At 44.8% G+C, this 21,517-nt stretch overlaps 1 protein-coding gene across 2 annotated transcripts in view; it reads right to left on the bottom strand.

The window, feature by feature from the left end:
* WDR35 (WD repeat domain 35) overlaps positions 1-21,517 on the bottom strand; it is a 1,418,193-nt gene that overhangs the window by 302,200 nt on the left and 1,094,476 nt on the right. For both annotated transcript variants that reach the window (XM_069605912.1, XM_069605913.1), the window contains one exon: positions 6,275-6,407. In XM_069605912.1, the coding sequence (XP_069462013.1) occupies positions 6,275-6,407 (133 nt within the window). The remainder of the gene's footprint in view (positions 1-6,274; positions 6,408-21,517) is intronic.

Here is a 21,517-nt window from a genome sequence, read left to right as displayed (position 1 = left end):
CAGGACAGATGTGTAGTAAAATGTGGTATAGTTAAAAAGTAATACAATCTGGTAAATATGCAAACTTTAGTAAGACACATTTACACCAAAAGCCCCATTCGGTTCATGTAGTTACCTGTTCAGTATCCCACCACCTACAGCTAATTCATCATCCGGGACTCACCTAAGGCAGCGTGTGCATGAATAGAGTTGGAATTGCATTTGGAAGCAATTTACGAGACGTTCTGAGTCAAGGCTTTTTTGTGTACTGCGATTGATCCTACATATCGTCTGTAAAATGCAGGCTGCAGATGTGGAATCGGTTGGCCCTCAAGTCTCCAAAAACAGCCTGAGCTCTACTTTTAAGCTCGTCCACCGGAAAACCACAATGTCAAACCCATTCTCTTAATAAATCAATATCCCTCGGGAATGTATGCAGGATTGTGCCCTTACTTTTGACATGGCTCCTAGAACGACAACCGAAAAACGTACAAGCAGGTATTCTTGAAAAATCCATAAGATCGGTATAAAAAAGTACACACAGTTACTAAAAAATTGTAGTGAATGCATGAGATTGATGGAATTATATCAAAGTTTTCTATGCAATGTTTGTTTTGGTCAAAGAAGAAAAACCTGTTTAGCATAGTCGAATATACACTGGGATAACTTCGAACAGAATTGATTGATGTAACGCAAATCGTAATGTGCTACTCGTCCGTTGAATGTACTTTCATGCATCAAAAGGCAACATGCTTATAGACATGGTCTAAAAAAAAGATGCGATTCTATCACAATTGACACTGATGAAATTTGCTATATATCGAGATCAGAACACATGAAACATTAGACAATGATAAAGTCGTTCAGATGAATGAGCATTTCACTACTGGGTACATTCGGTCGAAATAGAGAGACACTTTGTGATCAGAAAGAGATGATTATAGGGAAGATGACCTGCCCTTACCTTGACTAACAAACAATTAGATTCAGCAATCAGGGTAGTTAGTAGGAGGAGAACAGGTAGCAGGATCAAGAGTTGACTTCCAGTGCTCAGAGATGTTCACAGGTAGTATGATCACGAGTTGACTTCCAGTGCTCACAGATGTTCTCAGGATAAATATCCAGGGGTTTATAAAGAATTAGAAAAGTGGGTGTGTATGTGAATGAGTTATATGTTCCTGCACGGTCTGAATCAGGGGTGCCTGCAGTCACTGTCTGGCTAGGCCATGTGAACAATGGCCCATGTGCGGAAAATACATTTAAAGTGTACATGGTGTTTGACACCTCGGCCGTTCCCACCCTGCTAGCCCCCTTGGGAGGGCACGCCCAAAAGTGCAAACTAGCATTGATAGTGGAGGGGGGATGGATGGGCATGAGGCATGTGGAAAAGGACCGGAACACTGCTGAAGGGAGACACACTTAGGTGGATGCAGGGGCGCGGTCTGCTTCAGGGGAGCCTGGAGACACTGGGTCTGGGGAGGCTATGTGTACAATGTCCGCTGTGCGGAAGATACCTTTGAAGTTTACATGGTGTTTGGCACCTTGGCCAATCCCACCCTGCCAGCCCCCTTGGGAGCGCACGGCCACAGGTGAGAACTACAATTGATACTAAGAGGGTGAGGGTAAAAGGGCACCAACCATTGTTGCATGTCACTCATAGACAAGTGAGTGTGTCCTTGATTCACTGAAAAATTTAAACAACTATTCATAAAAGATGTTTTGTATTTTATTGCTGATGTTGATGGCGCAAATGTACTACAAATTGTATACTTCGGGTTGCAGCACAGTGTGGGAAAATCCCCTGTACTGACCGCTGTCATTGGGGAATTTGGCTCGAATGGCTCCTTGAAAACAGGCGGGTATATTAATTGTCGAACGAGGTATCCAAAACTCCCATGAAGCCACCATGTAAACGAACGATAGGCCACCAGCCTGTACCACCTGTGGAAGAGAAATATACATACTGTATTTAAATGAACCTGATAAATGTACAAACCTTAGCTGAAAATGCATCCTGTATCCTAAGGCATAGTAGCCCGTACACTAATGTTACTTCATGGATCAATCAACTTGGGATTTAAAGTATAGACACATTATCAAAGTAAATACCCATGCAATCCATACAATTTGGGGCACAGACAAATATGGCTTCTTGGTTGTACGTGAAAGACACATAAAATGACCCCTATGATTTCTCCAAAGCGCAAGAGATGTATTGAATTGCCAGACTACATTCATTTGGCAGTGATAGATCAAAGTTACGACAATATAAGAGACAAACATGAAATGTTAGTGGCCTCAGTGGTCAAAGTGACATCACATGTAGTGTACACTTACTCGTTACTTGGATTGCGAGGGTGAACTGTTGCACGAAGTTAGTGCATAAGCACCATCATGATCCTCAACACAGACCTTGTGAAGCAGGCTGCCCTAAAGTCATGCAGCTTGGTAACGCGTAGCGGTGGTGTGTCTTCTTCCGATATGTAGGCCAAGCATCCAGAGGTTTTTCTGCAGCAGCAGTTCTCCTCGCTTTGCATGACCTCGCACCAATTGCAGGTACACCAGGTAGAAACACCTTCCATGCCACTAGGCTCAGGCTCATGATCGTCCGATGCCCCATCGTTTCTGCATCTTTCTCTTTCAACTAATTCCGCTAATGAATACTCTGGCTCGTACTGGCAGGGTTCTATTGTTGCCATTATACGACAAAATTAAAATCTATAGTAATGATAGTACTAGTATCTGTTCGCGTGGGCTACGAGCAGCAAATATAGCTGAAAAGAGCAGAAACGAGTCACAGGCTATCCAAAATAAGACAGTGAAACGATTGAAAAAGCAACTCTGATGTTGTATGATGCAAAGTGGTCTGTTTATACTTATTGAGGAAAGAGGCGTCCTGCCATTTTCATGAAGACACGTCATTAGCTGGGGCACAGAGAAGGTTGACACTCGACGTGCATTCGCATTATGAAATGGGCTGTATGCGTCTAGTGATGTCAGCTTCTGGGGCGGGAAATATGATTTAGTGTCACGAAGACACTTGAGCTTAGGGCGATGCAGCAACGGATAAGATTAGCACAAGATGGCAGCGCCCAGCTGCTTGACTTCGCATTTGCAAAAGTGAGGAAAACTAGGGTAAGGTGCATAGGAAATGTTTTTACGATCAATCACAGTTTGTTTAAAACAACATGACCGAACGCTCGGGACAATAATATTTTTGAGCGCACTATTCCTTTAAGGAGGATGTTGCAAAGAATAAAAGAAGGTCAACATAGAGAAGAGCTGTCTTATTGAAAAAATGACTGCTTGGAAATTGCATTATTGTTGTTTTCGGTTTGCTTTTGAAGACAGAATGTATTCAATACCAGTAGCTATTGACTCCACTCTAAACATTCTGATTGGCTGAGAAGGGGTCAGTAACGATCTCCATGTGCTGATATGAAATATTATGTTTCTTTCTAAGAGAAATCCTAGATCACTTTATTGAATCAGGGCTGGAAGAAGCACACATTAGGCATTAATTAAGTCTATCAGTGTGAAACACATTTAGGTCCGAAATCTTAACTTGCTTAGATTAGTAGTACTCTGCATAGTCCTGGGATCAGATGCATCTCATGGAATTCAGTTTTTAGATACATCTTATCATTAACTGTTTTTACACTGAACGTAGAAGAAAGGATTTATGATGACAATAATATATTAATTATTATCCACGCTTGTAAGAAGCGTGGATAATTCCCTCTCTCCCTCCGACTTTCTCCCCTTTCTCCCTCTAACTTTGCCAACTTCTTCTCCTCCAAAACTCTCTCTCTACGCCAAAACATCCTCTCCTCTCCTTCCTTCTTCCCTCCCCCCCCTCTTCCACCCCTGCTAATATGTCCACCTTCTCTCCTATCACCCCAGACTGCGTCTCCCGTCTCCTGTCCAAAAGTCACCCCACCGCTGCCCCCTCTGATCCTATCCCCAAAGTCTACCCTCTCCTCATCCCCTACCTAACCATCTTCTTTAACATCCCTATCCTGAACAAACCTTCTGCTAGCCCTCTTCTTGCCTCCAACTTCAGACCAATCTGCCTTCTTCCCTTCATCTCAAAGCTCCTTGAGCGCCTAGCCTACTCTCAACTCTCAGCTTTCGTCACCTCTCACTCCCTCCTCCACACCTCTCAATCTGGTTTCCGCCCTAAACACTCCACTGAGACTGCTCTCACCTATGTACTCAATTCTCTCCTCACCGCTCGCTACGCTAAGCAATCCTCAATTCTCATCCACTTTGACCTCTCGGCAGCCTTTGACACCGTAGATCACCCCTTACTTCTTAGCACTCTGTCCTCCTTTGGCTTCAAAGTCTCTGTCCTCTCCTGGCTCACCTCTTACCTCTCCAACCGATCCTTTACTGTCTCCTGGGGCGGCCACACCTCCTCCAACTTCCCCCTGAACTATGGCATTCCCCAGGGCTCCGTACTCTGACCTTTCCTTTTCTCTCTCTATACCTCCATCTCGCCCCGTCATCTCTTCTTTTGGCATCTCCCACCATTTCTACACAGACGATACCAAACTCTTTCTCTCCTTCTCTTCTTTCACCTCTGACCTCCACCACACCCTCTCTTCCTGCCTTAGAAAATTGGATGTCATCCCATTTTCTTTCCCTCAACACTGATAATACTGAAGTGCTTTCTTCCCTCCCAACACTCTCTCACCTTCCCCTCCCCTCTTCATCCACTTTCCCCCTTCTAATCTCCCCATCTCGACCCACGCCCGCTACCTTGGCCTCCATATTGTCTGCTCTCTCTCCTTCTCCAACCACATCTCCCTAACCTCTCGTGCATGTCGGCACCACCTCTTCAACATCCGTAAGATCCGCTCCTCCCTCACCTTTCACGCTTCTAAACTCGTTATCTCCTCCCTTATTTTCTCCTGTCTCTTCTTCTGCTCCTCTCTTCTCTTTGGACTCCCTGTCTCTCACCTGAGTCCCCTAAAATCCACCTACCACTCCTCTATCCACACCCTATGTCTTCTTGGCCCTAGAGACTCTATCTCTTCCTCACTCTCTCAACTCGGCTGACTCCCCTTCCTCTCACAATTGAAATTTCAATTCCTCTGCCTCGTCTACAAATCTCTCCATGACCTCACCCCCCCTATCTTTCCTCCCTCCTCTCATTTTACTCTCCCTCCAGCTCTCTCCGCTTAGCTGATCTCCACCTTCTCACAGTTGCCCCAGCCCCTTGTGCCTCCTCGCGATTCCGCTCCTTGCAACTCTTGCCCCCCCCCTCCACTGGAACTCCCTACCTCTCTCTATCCACTCCACCCCTACCTACCCATCTTTCTGCTCCTCCCTGAAAGCCCTTCTCCATTGCCCCCCTACCTCTCTCCCCCTCACACCCCTGCCCCTTCTTCCCTTACCCAACTCCTTCCCCCTTCCCCCGATGACCCCAATTTGGATACTGTAACCACTTTAGTACGTTGGAGGACACCCCGGGTCCCCCCTTCCCCTCCCTCCTTCCCCCTTCCTCCTCTATGTAAATTATTCTAAATACTGTATCACTGGTTTGTTTCATGTTTGTAAATTATGCTTCATTCATTACTGTACCTGTTGTTATTCTGTAAAGCGCTTTGGTGTAAAGTGCTATATAAACTCAATAAACATAAACATAAGAAGAAAAAGATATGATTTGCTAACAAAAATTATACAATTTAAACCAAAGTTTCTGAATTTACTTCAATGTACCAGCACACTGATCAACCCCGACTAATTCAGAATATGTTAAATGTGTGATTGTACAGATGCAATCATTAATTTGGGGATCAACTGCAGCAGACATATCATGTAATAACCTCACCAAATAGTGTGCTTAATTCTTAAGCATATTTATTTGTCAAAATAAACCTGTTTGCATGCTTACTTCAGCATGGTGCAGTTAAGTAAACTGGCTTTCATGCAAAAAAAGCACAAACAGAAAAATAATGCAGGACTTGAGTTAGAGCAAAGAAAAGTATAAACTAAACCTGAGGAAGAGAGCAGGAAGGGTAGGTTTGGGGAATGCTAAAATATCTTCACAGATGATTTATAAACAGTGGGTTTACATATTATTACATGTAACCGCATTTCCTTCAGGTGCCCCTTACCCAGCCACTCCCTCGAAACCAATTGTTATGGGCACAAGGATTACATACCCAATGTCTCTGGAAGATTGCATAATGGTGAAAAAGTAGAAACATATCAAAATGAGGCTTAATTTCATGTTTGGAAACCTTGACATTAAATTACACAGAATTTCTTTCAACTTTGCTATACTCACCGGAAGCAGCTTGTGGTTTTCTGGAAGAGAGTTGGCTAACATCTCTAGCCCCTCATAGTCTTCTAACATGTAATAACATTCCGCCAAGCGTTCCTGGTTTCTCCCTTGCACATAATATTGTACAGCATTTACCCTAACAAGAAGACATTTATAGTGAAAATAACCACATTATGTAGGTAAATAGAAGCTTTTTTAATATAAATCATGCTATGATTATTTACGTTGGAAACTGCTGTTAGTACAAAGAAAAGTTATTTAACTCAACAGATGCATGGCACAGGCTTCCTACGAACCAGGAGGTCCGAGAACACACTGCCACCCAAAGGTGACAGCCACCCTCAAATCAGGGTTTAGGAGAAAGCCCATTCCAAACCTCTCTTTTGTTCAAGTAGCAATGCTCAGGGCAACATCAGAGCGTACAGATCCTATATGCCTTTGTACAAACCACATCACTTTTTGCTTTTCAGAATCTTATTTCTGAACTCCACTGGGGTAGAAGCCTGTATTTATGCCTCAGCTCGTATTAATGGACTTATAACTTCAAACCTGTGTAGCCTCACTGATAGCAGGGTCAGGACAAATAGTAGCCAGCACTGTTTGATCTTCGATGTGTGAATTTACATTTCAAAAGCTTACACAGATATAAATGTCTCTGCAGGTACTTTGACTCTGTCATTAAACTCATCCTTGGCAGAACATGGACACACTGATTCAGTTATTTATTTATTTTACTGGTCATTTGTAAGGCGCTTATACATCAAGAATTTTTATTAAGCGCCCTCAGGGCAAGGGGAAGGGAACAAGGGAAAAGAGCAAGACAATGGAGTATGCAAAAAAAAGCAATCCTACCAGGCCGTGTGAACATTGGGATTGTGCAAGTGCAGATGCATCCAGGTCTTGTATCTGATGAAACTACACGTATGTAGTGCAGGGCGAAATAGTGTTTTGACTAGAAACACTGTACATTAAGCAATACTTAAAGTCGGTGCTTAGGGAAAAGATGTGTGAATGGGAAAGTATGGTTTGTTAAGTTAATGGGAGGAAGTGGAACAATCACTGATACTCTTTTTGTGCCTTCTTGTTTTGCTGTTCTTTTTTTCCTTATTTAAACAGTCTTCCACCCCCATTTATTTTGCCGTTGGTGAGCTGGTGCAAATGGATTTAGGTCAAGCATGACTAACGCCCCACACACATTCTTAGCCCTGCCCTTCCTTTCATTTTCATTTAGATCACAGAGCATCTCACATTTGTGCATCAGAAGCAAAGGACAGACAAAGAAAAGGGGAGTTTGTGCTTGGACCTGTTCGGACCAGAAAGACCCATGACCAGAAGTCCTGCTCCTCAAACATCAGGTAAGCTTCCTCAAGTATGTGTTTCATCTCTCCCTCTCAACAGCCAGTAGCCAACATCACTGCTTACGACCAACCACACTGCAAACCAGCTACATCGGGGACAATGCATCGCAGCAACCTCACCTGCCTCACCACAGACACCATCTGCACTCCATCATCCACCAGTACATGAAAACTGATGCTCACCAATGTCCTCTTAGCAATCAACCATGCAGCAGAAATAGCTGACCTCATAACCATCTTCATTATAAAAACCTGGATGACATCCACCCCCACCCATATCCTAGACACCCTGATTCCCAAAGGCTACAGCACTTGACAAAAAGACTGCCCAAACAAGATGGGCGGAGGCCTCAGCACCTTTCACAAGACACCATGACCATGCGCCAAACTAGGTGTCACCACCATCGGCTGTTTTGAAAACCTCTTGCCACTTCCCACTCTCCACAACAGACACAGTCACATTTTACCTCATCTACAGACCTTTATAACCCAAATTCTCCTTTATCAGGGACTTCACAGACTTTGTTACCACCATGTCTCTCACCACGCCAACATCTTCCTCAGCGATTTCAACATCCCTGGCAACTCAGAAACGAAGTCCTTGAGGGATGATCTCCACTGCCTTCTCGACATGCTGAACCTTACACAACACATGAAATGCAAAGGAAAGGAACTATCCTCAACATCTTCCTCACCACTGTGCCCACCCTCTGTTTCAGCTCTCCAACCCCCAAGACTGGTCAAACCATTTGGTAAACACCTTTGACATTAGTCTGATAGCAGAAGATGCCAGGTTAAGACTGACATTGTATTGGGTAAGGCTTTAGGGGTCACCTGAACTGGCAAGATATCGAGCCGCTATGATGCAGGTTTTAGAGTATGAGAGAGGAAAATCTTTAGCCTGGTTTGGCTATGTTAAAGGCGTTCTGGGAGAGATGAATTTGAATAACCTATGGACAAACCCGGGCTCGATTGTCAAAGGTTGTCGTCTTGAGGTTAAAAGAGCTGCTCTGTCCCTTTCTACCAGACAAATAGAAGTTTCATGTGTGAAACTAAGTCTGGGTTCGAACTATTTAGCATTTAAATCACAGTTAGGGTATAAAATGTACTTAGATCTGATCACTCCACGCTATGCTTGCACTCTTTATTTGCAGTTCGGACTGGGCACCTTAAAAGTGTGAGCCTTTACAAAGTCTTGGGGTGCTACTAATACAGGTCTTTGTCCAACATGTGCTACAGCTGAAGAAACCTTTCAGCAATTTCTGCTTTTTTGTGAAGTATATAGGGCATTGAGAAGATTATATCTCAGGCCAATATTTAACTTACAGGCCGTTCTGAGGTCAACTGATGCAAGGGCCCTTAGCAAGTCTACCGATAATTCGGACATTGGTTACTGGGTATCACAGTTTATTCACTGGGCTTGGCTATGCCATTCCCAGGTACAAAAACAGATTGGCTCTCCCTCCTAGGTAGAGCTTTAGTATATTCAGTATTATTGTCGAGTGATCTATTTTTAATTCTGATGGTTTTAAACCCTGCACTGATTAAAAGCACCTTTGATATAAAGTGGTGCTTACAGTAAGCTATTACTAGTATGCAACTCTTTTTAACTAATAATTATGTTTTGTCTATAGTTGTATCTGTTTGTGCTGTTTTTATATTTTCACATCCTCAACTCATGCTGATCAAAGGCCTCACGCTGCTGAACATGGTAATGGCAATTCGACTGAGGAAGAATTTGGTTTGCCATGTTTATGTTCATTAGCTTGTATATTGTATTTTATCTTGGTACTGTGCTCTTTGGAGAAGCTGCATTTTCTGATTGAGAAAGTTTGCTGGCTTTACATCTGCACTTTACTGTCGTTAATGCTGCTACGCCTTGATTAGGAAAGAAGATGTGGTCTTCTCATTAGCATTTTAATCTTAGCTAATACTGTTATTTTATTTCAAGGCTGTGGTTTTAAAATTTGTATTTTTAATATTTGGAGCCTATGTTGTGATCAAAGCAAGGAATTACTTTTTGCTTTTTATATATTGTGTGACTGTTTATGATGTCAACTTTTAAGGTATTATGCCGAATAAAGTTAATGAAATTAAATGATTAGTCACAGCACCCTAGTAAAGCACACCCATTAGACACCCAGCAAATAACTCTTTAGCTTATTCAAGAACTTCCCAGTAGAAGCTCTCATGGAAGACCTCACCAATTTCCACCTCACATGAGCCAATCTATCTGAGATAAAGCAGGAATGTGCTACACCAAGAACTCATCACCATCCTCACAAACAACATCAACCACCATGTGAGGTGAAACAATGCACTGTCAAGCCTAAACCTGCAGCACAGTGGTACACGCAAGAAGTCTAAGTCAATAAAAGAACCACCAGAAAACAAGAAAAGACTTGGTGACAATCCTGAAGCAAATCATACCACACAGTGCTTAAGGACCTCCGTGCTTGAAGAAGAGGACTGATCACCACTGCCAAGGCCAACTACTACCAGAACACCATAGCCAAGGTCATCAGCGAAAACAGTTCCTTCTTCAAAGCCACCAAGCACTGCATCAACCATCTTCCCTACCCATTGTAAACTCATTCTTCATCAACACGATCAGCATGATCCACCACTAGACACCAACATCACAACTGACTGCACACGACACATTCCATCTTTCAAAACCCCCACCCCCACTACCAAGACAACTTTCAAGACACTCACTATGGACGAAATGGCTGCCACCTATCCCTGAAGACAACATCGTACTTGGAGGACATCCTCCATGACTCAAGACCTTTCCGACGGAAGCAATTTGATTGTACCTGGCAATCAAGAGCCCCCACACTCACCTTCCCCACGACCCTCAAGACCGGACAAATCCTGCGGCTTCTTAAGAAACCTACCCAGGATCCGGACAACCTTTGCAAATACCGCCCCATCACCCATCTTCCTTTCTCAGAAAAGAACCTTGAGAAAGCAGTAGCTCCCCAGCTCCACCAACCCATTTAATACCAACAACCTCCTTCAGTTCTATCATTCTGGCTTCAGACCCAGATGCAGCACAAAAACAGCTACTACCATCAAGGTGATTGATGATGGATCCTTGCTTTTTGTTTCTCCTTGACACCTCAGCAGCATTCAACATAGTACACCAACAGACACACACAGAAATTCCACATCACTGCATGGGGATCAGCAAGACTGTCCCCAGCTGGTTGAAATCTTACCTTTTTAACTTGCACCAATTTGTGCAAAAGGTTTCCTTAAGATCACCAACTGTACCCATCAAATGTGGAATCATGCAAGAATCCATCCTCTCCACCTTGATGGTCAACCTTTACATGGAACTGCTCTGAATACTTCTGGTTCCGTACAGCATCCATATCCACCAATGCACACATGACATGCATTTCTAACTCAAGATATCCGCCATCAAAGTCATTCACATATTCAAGGCCTGCCTTACAGTGAGTCATCACGGGATGTACAATGCTTACCTGAAGCTCTACCACTCCAAGACCAAATTCCTACTGTTTACCAATAACATCGAACACCCTGACATCCAGACCTGACCCTCCACTATGAAACTATCACCCCAGCTGACCACCTGTGGGAAGTCCCTTAGGATCTACATCGACCAACACTTCTCCTTCAAGGAGCACATAGCAAGGAAAACATGACCGGCTTGGTACCAATGTTACCTCATGTGTAAAATCCAACAAATAACTTCAGATCTGCTGTCCAAGCCTTGTTCCTCTCCCACCAAGATGATGGCAATGCACTTCTGGAAGACCTTCAAGCGACCTCCCTGGCACCCATGCTGCAGCATGACTCATCAAAGGACTTTGCAAATTTGACCATATCACCCCAGCCCTCATCAAACTGAACGGTCTACTGCTGCAAGCATATATAACCTTCAAATCCTGCTTCATCATCTACAATGTCACCCTAAAATCACCAAACTAACTTGCTGACAAGCTTAGCATCTCTGGAGGACTATGATCCATCAGAAGTAAGGACGTGTGCAGACTTTAACTCCACCGGTCCAGGAGGAAAATAACTCGAAGACAAGCCTTCTCTGTCTAGTCCCCCAGATTCCGAAACCTCTTCCCTGTGTGGGGGGGTCAGAAGAAGGATGAGGACTATTGCAAGACATTTCAAATGTGTTTTTATTAAAGAAAAAGGAAAATGCCCATCTTTCCCTACTTCTATGGGTTTTCCCTACATAACGAAACTAGCTAAGGTGCTCATCGGTCATCAGTGAATGTCTTAAAATAATCTGTCCATCATCTAAACTAACCACAGTACTATTTTAACTAAAGAAAGAAAAATGACTGCGTTCTCCTGTATTATGCCTTTAGGAAACTTTTGTTCAATATCTGATATTTAAATAGTCTCTAGTGATTTCTTTGATCAGTTCATACAGTTCTATCAAGAGTTCCTTAAGCCTTGGTTTCCTCTCAAAATGAAACTTCTTTGACTCTGTATTGATGTATTCTCCCTTAACAATGGTTTTCTTTTGCTTAATACTCTCCTCTTTGATTTTGTTACAAAGCTTTATTCTTTCCTTTTCCCAGGGTACGGTTATCCAACCTTTCAGTTGTCGGTGTATGGGTGGAGTTACTGCAGTGATCAGTCGTGCAGTGTGTCCATTGGGTGCACTAACGAAATAGTGTACATATGAAAGAGGTAACGGTGCAACTGGTGCTTATATGTGCTTGCGTAGTGTGCATTGCAGAGATTAGTAAGTGCTGCAGCGCAGTAAGCAACATTGGTTATAAGCATATAGTGCAGTGTTGGGAGCAGGGCCAATGTTGTGAAGATTGTCTTGTTTGGTTGCCATGCTTTGTGATTAGAAGTGGGTAGTGGGGCCAAACACAGCATATGTTTGTGTATTACGGTAAGTGGAACACGTGTGCTTGGCTCCCTGCTTTATGGTGCGGCCGTTGGGAGGAAGTACTGGTGGCAATGCTGCCTTTGTCATTTCTGGCACATGCGTACATGGTCGCCTGCAAGGCTCTGAAGTTGTGGTGGGTGTGGGCAAGGCCTAGGCTGTTGGGTGCATGGATACGGCCATAGGCCATCTGCCATGCACACAACAGTCTAGGCCTTCATGACAGCCACCACAAAATAATGCTGACATGCAATCGTCACTCTGCATGCATCTGAAGTAGGTGAGGTGCACTCAATGGTTGGGGAGGATATTGTGCACTTGGTAGTACAGCAGAAGTGACCTGCTATGCGTACATTAGCGTATGGAGTTCATCATTGCCCGTGTTGCACAATATGGAGCCACCTGTCAGCATGTGCGTTTGCTATGGTTAGGCCCGTAAAAGAGCCTTGCTTGAGGAAGTTTTTTAACACATAGGTCCATGAAAGGAAGTCATCAGCATCAGAAAGTTGTAATATGGAAGTCTTCAGCATCAGAAAGTTGCAATATGGACAATGTACACAGCCACTCACATACCGTTCACTACAGGCAATACAACGTCATAGAGGCATGCATGTACAGATGTGGCCAGGGTGAAAGTTGGCAGGCGCAATTGCAGATGGGGAGTGCATTACACATGAAATGAGAAGTAAATCAGGGGTTGTGCTAGGGTGTGCTGTGTGTGCCGATGGCCTAGCAGTCACAGATGGTGGAGCAATGGCAGAAGGGGAGCACTATGAAGACCACATGAAACCTGAAACGTACACTACAGTACAGTGTTTTGCATGTGCTAAACTCATATCCCTTTCCATGATTGGGTGCCCACCTTGGACCTCCAAATATGTGCCCTGGGGTGAAGTAGGTTTCACATTGTTGCTTTCGGTGTGTGGTTTGTGAGCATTGCATAACATGCTGGTTTCATGGTTGTGGGGAGTGGTTGCAATTCGTACACTGTGCAGTGGATGCCTGGACCTGATGGAGTGACGACTCTTGTAGTGTGTCCTGTGGGTGCCGTGGTGAAGTAGTGGATGCTTAGAAGTGGCTCGGGGTCACCTGCATGTACCTGGCCAATTGTTCACCTGCTTGAGTATGTTATGTTGTGGTGGGTGTGGCCAAGGCCTACACTGTTGTATGTGTGGTAAAAGGCCATAAGCAGTAGGCCAGGAACCGAAGAGCGCAGGCCTGTACAATAGCACGGCAGCATAATGCAGGCATCCAGTTTTAAGTATGCATGTCTGCGATGGTGGTGATGGTCAAAAAATGGTTCTGCAGGACCTTGTAGACGTGGTAGAACAGCACAAGTGACCTGATACGCATCTAGTACCATATGGTGTAGATTAATGCAGTACCTTGGACAGTAGGGAGCCACTTGGTGCAATTTGCGTTTGGCATGAGTTGCCCTTTGCACCACCCATTCTATGTTACGTTTGTGGATTGTGGTATGTGGCAAATGTTCCCCTTCAGGGGGCCTTTATGTTGTGCTGGGTGTGGCTAAGGCCTAGTCTATTGAGTACACGGGAAAAGGCTGTAGGCCTTTGGCCATGCACTCAAGAGCCTATCCCTTGACGACACCCAGCACACCATAATGCAGCCATGCAGAGTTGCCGTTGCATCTCTCCGAGTATGGTGATCTTTGAATAATGGGTGCGGAGAGCATTGTACACTTGGTGGAGCAACCAAAGTGAGGTGCTATGCGTTCACGGGCACATGGTGTAGGTCATTGCACGTGTTGCACATTAGGGAGCCATATGTAAGTATTTCCGTTTTCTATGGGATGCCCTTTGGAAGACCCTTGCTTGAGGAAATGTTTAAACATATTGTGGCATTAAAGGAAGTCATCAGCATCAGAAAGTTCCAATATGGACAATGTACTGAAGCATGCACATACCGTTCACCACACCCAACGCATCGTCATGGAGCCACGCATCCAAAGATGTGGCCAGGGTGTAAGGTGTAAGGTGCAATTGCAGATGGGGAATGCTTTACACATGAAATGAGGAGTAAAATGGGCGGTGCACTAGGGTGTGCTGAGTGTGGTGAGGCCCTAGGGTCTTTGATGCATGCCTGGAAGCTGTACACGAACAGCTATGTGGGTTGTGTGCAACTACTCCTCAAATGTGTGTTGTGTGTGTGGTTTGTGAGTTGTGCATGCATTGTTGATTCCATGGGTGTGATTATTGTTCGCACATGGTGCCGGTCAAGTGTCACAGCAAGTAGAGCGCTTGCTTTGACATCCGTGCAGAGCTTGCCGATGCAGGTTCGAATCCCGGCAGGGCCAAAATCAGCCTTTCATCCTTCCGAGGTCGATAAATGAGCACCACACACCATGGGTAATAATAAGTAGCGCTCAGATACCTGAGGGTTCGTAGCGCTACATAAATGCAAAATTAAATTATTATTATTGTTATTAAATTATTATTATTACATTATTATTATCATGGTACATTTTCCAGTGCATGGCAGGAGTTTACGGACTGCACATTTTTGCAGTGTGTCCACAGAGTGCTTTTGTGAGAAAGTGTGCGTGTACCAGTGCATAGGGTCCAAGTGCTTAGTGTATGTGCTTCAGTAGTGTGCATTGCGCAGATTACTAAGTACTGTACTGTATTGTATTATCACTTTGGAGTTGTGGAGTGCTGGGAGGAAAAAAAATATTGCTAAGTGCAGTTTGCGGTGCTGGGTGCTGCTCTGGATGAATGTGGATCGGTTTGGAGAGCTGATACCTGGAGGAGCTTTGACATGACATAACACCTGTAGTGTGAGTGTGTAATGGTACGTCTGAAGTGCAGTGCAGAAATGATAGTGTTGGATGCAGAAGTCTTGGATGTGAATGGTACATTTGTGTTTGACTATTGAATACTGTGTAATGCGGGAGTGTTGCATATACAATAGTGGAAACCGAAGAAGGAGTGCCTCTGCTTCACTGGGGTGTTGCCCTTGCTGTAGCTGGGAAGGCGCACATGCTAAAATCTGCCCTTCTGAGTATGGTGCTTTTGCAAATGGAACTGTGGGGATTATCTAATCATGTGTCGAGGGTGTGGTTCACAGAAATGGGCGGTGATATATACCCCCAAACTTTGATGCAGCGAGGTCGACAGAAATGGACAGACGCAGAGTGCTTATCGTGGGTGACACTTTTGTGCAAGATCTGCACAGGTATGCTGTGGAAAGAGGCTTTGATACCAACTTTCAGTTGGAAGGAGTGGAGGCTTTTTGGGGCACAGTATATGAGTGGGGTTTTGGTGCGATGGTTCTCCTCCTTTGTACATTTGTGGCCTATGTCGGTACTGTGGATGCTGTGGTCGTGCATTATGGAGAACTACATTTGGGGTACATGTCGTGCTCACGTTTGCTCCGTCACCTCAAGAAGTTGATGACAGCAGTGATGCAGATTGTTCCCACTGTCAAGGTGATTTTCTCCTCCATACCACCAAGAGGAGCATGGGACTATGCCAGTGTAATTTGCCCACAGCCAGAGGTCGGGAGGTGTTTTATAAACAGAAGCATGTGCGACTTTATGTGCAGTGCAGGGATGTTCTGCACCGACTATGACAGCATTAACAAGCGAGATTGCAGTGGTTCCAAGGAAATGGCATTTTGTAGACCTCTATTGGCAATGCTGTTTTGTTTGCCACTCTTCACGAAGCATTGCAGACAATCCTGTAGAACTGTAAGAGAAGCGTTGATGTTCAGGCCATACAAATGTCAGGAGGAGAAGTAAACAGACAGTCATTGAAAGAGAAATGAACAAAAAAAATTGTATGCAAGGACGTACATAACAAAAACAGCACAAAACACAAATAAAAAAAAACTAATTGTTTTCTGAGACAGTACTACAGACTGAAACCCCTAGCCTGTTCTACACTCCCCCCCTCTCCAGTACGAAAACTCAGCGGATTATGCTGTACTTTCACGATTGCACGTCCCACATCCAGCCATTTTCTGGATGGGAGCCATGGAAATGAAACTGTGGAGTCAAAGACACTGCACTACAAGGTTTGTGGGTCTGGTGTGTATGGAAACACTGCGGCAGCAGGTCTCTTTCCACAAAGTGCAGAAGGCTATGGTGTTAGTGTACAAAGGGACAGGCATCCATGGTCTATGCATGAACGGTACGTAGTTGTTTGAAGTGCGTAATATGGAGGGAGTGCTGCTTTTCAGCGATATGTTATTGAAAAGTTTGAAGTCAGTGGGATACTGAAGAAAACAAAATACAAGTTTGCAGTGTACACGGTAAGTGGCAGCCATCTTACTGTTGTGCATGCATTGTGTGTATGCCATCATATGATGTCCAATTCTATGCTATGGCATTCCTAATGCGCTTGTATACGTTTAGGAAAGCGCAATGAGACAAGGGAGGGGAGACCGACACAATGAACCTACTAGGCCAGGTGTGACGTAGATCGGCCAAGTGCATAGGTGGAGGGAGGGGAAGGTACAGTACATGGGAAGAACAACAAATGACAATAAGTAAAAATACGGCCCGATTGCGCAAAGTACACGGATAAGTGCAAACATCAGGTGGTGGAGGAACTACAGAAAACAGTTCCCAAGTGCGGGTTTGGTGGAAAAACAGTGCAGGGGTTCGCCTGGCGGGGGGAGGGGACATGGGCTCAACATCACAGCAGGTCACCAGTGCAGAAGCAGTTTACGGCAGGCCCTCAGCCAGGGAGATGAGTTCAAACAGCAGACGCTAAGAGAAAGGCTTTGAGGTGTTTCCCGAACCGGTGATGGTTCCCCTCACATTTCAGGGCGGCAGGGAGGCTGTTGCAGAGGGAGGTCCCAAGCGACAAAAAAACTCAACCACCAACTGGTTTCTTGGAGAAGCGACTGACTCTGAGGGAGTTGGAGGCGGATGCGGGAAGAGCTCACGCATAGAGATTTTTAGGAAGTAAGAGTAGAAGGTATTGAAGTGAGCATGACTAGAACGCCTTGTGCATAATGCACACTCATTTCACTTTATTCCTCGCAGCCACTGGGAGCTACTGGCCACATTTTAGGGCAGGAGAGATACCATCCCAAGTAGATTGCTTCTCTATTGGATGTGTCCCAGAGGGCCCAGAGTAGAAGGGACCAGATTTAAGAAAAGCCTGTTGCAATAGTGCAGCCTAGAAAGACGTACAGCTGTGCACACAATGATCTTTTCTACAGTTGCTTTTCCTTGGTACCATACATTCCATGCTGCTGTTGGTGGCATTTTGTTATAATTTTTGTAGGCAGTGGGGAAAACATTTTGTGGCAGTGTCCGAAGGAAAGCAGAGAGATCCTGTTTCGATATTACAATGTATGATATGGGTAAATGAGAACGTTGCACGCACATCTTATTCAAGTGCCACTTGATGGTAGGGGATGGGAAAAAAAACAATGCTTTTAAAGAACCTAATGGGCACTCAGTGGCACATACTGTGCGCAGAGGCACTTCCAACACAGCAATAAAACATACTGCAGAAAATGTTTTCATACCTCCATTTAGTGGTGATGGGTGCTCATGTGGATGCACTAATCTTGCAATCTTTTACTGAACTTTCTACTGGACGTGCTGTCCAGTGACAGCACACCAGCAGGCTGCTTTTGTAATATTACCTAGGAAGTGTTGTGCCGAACTGACAATGTTAGATGCTAACGTCTTCGATGCCATTGGTGTAATCGTGTGTGCCTATTTACTCGTACCCAATGAGATAGTGGTGGACAAAAGGTAGTGGAAAGTAAAGGACTGCTCCTGCTTTACTGGGGTGCGGCACTCACGGTACTTTGAGCACTGCACGTGCCAGAATCGGTGCTTCTCACCATGCTGGCAAATGGGCATGGAACTTTCGGGAGTATCCAATGAGATACTCTGGGTGTGGTTCACAGGAAGGGGCGGGCAAACTGTTGTACATTATACTCTGCGTACTGAGGGTGGCTGACAAGGCGAAACGCATTGTGTTGACTGTAGGTGATGCCTTTGTGATAGATCTGCACAAGTATGCCCTGGAAAGACACTTTGGGGCAATTTTGGTTTGGAAAGAGTGGACACATTGTGGAACGGTGTGTATGAGTGGAGTTTCGCTGACATGCATGCACTTTGCAAAGACCTGGCCACTTTTGCTAGAGCCGACGTTATCGTCATCCCTTAAGGCGGCATGCATATGGGTTACGTGTCTTGTTTAGGTTTGTTCCATTGACTGAGGTTGGTTGCTAAATCTAGTGAAGAGGCTTTTCCCCACTGGAAAGGTGCTTTTCTCATCGATAACACCACAAAGATTATGGGACACTGCTCCTGGATGTTGTTCCGAGCCAGAGGCAGGAAGGTGTCTCATCAACAGAAGCATGTACACTTGTTTGTCCGCTGCTGGGATGTCCTTCTGCAACAATTACCTCATTAGTTGTGGAAATGCAGAATTTTTCTAAGCAAATGGCATTTCTTTGTCGCCCATTGGTAATGCTGTTTTGTTTGCCAGTCTACAGCATGCGTTGAACAGTTTACTGTAACAATGTCCGCACAAGAAAAAACAAAATCAAATAAAACCAAAAAAAAGGTGTTTCTCTAGAAACATCTACAAAATAAATTTAAAAAGCTCTTTTCAGAGCTGCCCCTTACAATAAACTCCCCCTACCCTGGTAGCAAGTTATTCCCCTACGCCCGTTCGCACCACCAAAGTCACATCTGGGGATGGCGGCATGGAAATGGGACTGTGGAGCCACAGGGATTGCGCAACAACATTTCTGGGTGTGGTGTCTACGCATAGGACTGTTCAACAGTACTGATACTGTTACATGGAGAGCTCTTCAATGTAATTGGTGGAAGCGTGTGCAACTTTTTAACAGTAGGCAATGACTCTGTGCACCAAAGAAGAAATTGGAAAGGGAAGAAGGAATGTTTCTGCTTCATTGGGACACAGCCCTCGCCGTCCTTGGGGAAATACACATGCGCATACTCCGTTTTTGCACAAAGTACCCATGACATTGCAACACTGGGGACTATCGCTGCTGCGGGTGTGGGTCACAGCAAGGGACGTTCATAATTTTCTCCATTACTGTGAGTATTCAGCTGGACTGACATGGTTGCTTTTAGTTGCAGACGCACTGTAGCACAGCAGATTTGGTGCACCATTACTTACAGGTCAAACCTATGTGGGCTGCTACTCTGTTCAGAACAGCTGCAAACACATGGCACAGTACCTATATGGTGTGATCTTTTGTACGGTTGCTGTGGACATCTTTAACCTGGAAAGCAGGCCTACATTGTTCCAAAAGATACATATATGTACAACGCCACATTGTGCTGTGTTTGTAAGTGTGCACTTTCCCAAAAATACTCAGTACATTGCTCAGCCCTATACTTTGCCGTTGTTCGAGGGTCAGAGAGAACCTTGTCTTGCAAACAGTTTTGCTCTGTCATTGGGGGGATGTTGGATACCGAGCCTTTGCCTCATTACTGCAATTTCTCTGGTTGAGTGTGTAGTCGCGGTTTGATATGCTTCTTGAACTGTGTTCTTGGCACAGTGGAGATGGTTTCACTGGGGCAGCGCTGGTCCGGCTCTTGTCTTCGAAATAAGGGCCCACGAGCAGCAGGGGTGTGGTCGCATGGTGACGTCGCCACTGTTATACTTTGGGACGATTGTCCACTGGACTCGTTTTTGGCGGACCACGTTGTGAGCATGTGCATGGGTGTCCTATGCACACCATTGCCACTTCTCTACTGCCTAATAGTGCGCCACAAGTGACCCGACCATTTTGGGAGATTCTAGCTATTTATTGGGTACAGCAGGTGGGATGTTTATCTGTATAGCTACCTGAAGAACGTAGGTGGTCGCCCCAACCCAATTAACATTCCTTCGCATATGGTGCACAGTGGCGTGTGTACCAGGACACAGAGGAACAGATACACATGCGTGTACTTGCAGTACGCACAAACGTCCGCTCCCACACACATTGGTAGGTGGTGGAGAACATGTGGACATGCAGAGCTTGCTAGCGTCGTACGGATGCCTTCATTGTCATTGTGGATAGGACGCACAGCTGCTGTGTCCATAGGACACCTACCTTTTTTACGGTCATTGGAATGAGGACTGTGTGCCGATGAGTCAGAATGCCATTTTAGGAAAAAATGATTACCACCCAAACACTCAGGAACATTCTCATTATTAATGTTTACTTGTACACATTCCTACAACCCATTAGGCAAGGGAAGGGGTAGCAGAAGTGGATACTTACTGTTTCGAAATGGAGATTTCCACAACTTGGTTGTCAGGGAGGGAAGACATTGCTGTATCACCGTAACGTCTCCCATGACACAGTTTTTGAGGTGATGGCAGGCTCCGACATGGGGAAGGAGTACACGTGCAGGTGTGGCGGAGCGGTTTAATTTTGTTCAAAATATATGCTTTTACAGAACCTTTAAGTCGGGAGAATTGTTCACCAATTTCTCGACTTTGACTTCCACGCTGTCCATTTCCCTATGCACACAGTTTCTTTCCTTTGCTATGCCCGTATGCTGTTATACAAGGGTTGCCGCTTGAACTGCGTTGCTTTCCTTTACAATATGTTTGCTTACCGAAAAGAGAATGTGTGTGGTGTACATGCAGCAATATGTAGTACATAATTTACAGTTCACACTACTGTGCGTACCAATGGGGTTACTATACAAAGTCATTGCGTCATGAGGGAAATGTTTTCCTTGCCATCATCGCAAGGCGCTTGCAATTGCTGCATTACAAAAAGACACGTTATACTTATGTACTATTGCATACTGCAACACCTGTGCAATTATTAAACAAAGTTTAGTGTACATAGTACATTGTAGTGACGTTCTGCTCTTAGCACTTTTCAGTCGTTACTCTGGCCATTCGTTCTTTGTTCCCAGGCAAAGTAGTAGTGCGGTAAGATTGTTGAAGGCAGACATCACTTCTGTTGTTGATGCATTCTCTTATGGTGTACACCCTATGACTTTCTCCTGTTTGCTTAAGTACACAATTTGCA

Source organism: Ambystoma mexicanum, chromosome 4p (genome assembly GCF_040938575.1).
Source record: "Ambystoma mexicanum isolate Mex_15411 chromosome 4p, UKY_AmexF1_1, whole genome shotgun sequence".
NCBI classification, from domain to species: Eukaryota; Metazoa; Chordata; class Amphibia; order Caudata; family Ambystomatidae; genus Ambystoma; species Ambystoma mexicanum.
Note: the sequence above shows the minus strand (reverse complement) of the source record. Positions and strands in the feature narration are given on the sequence as shown.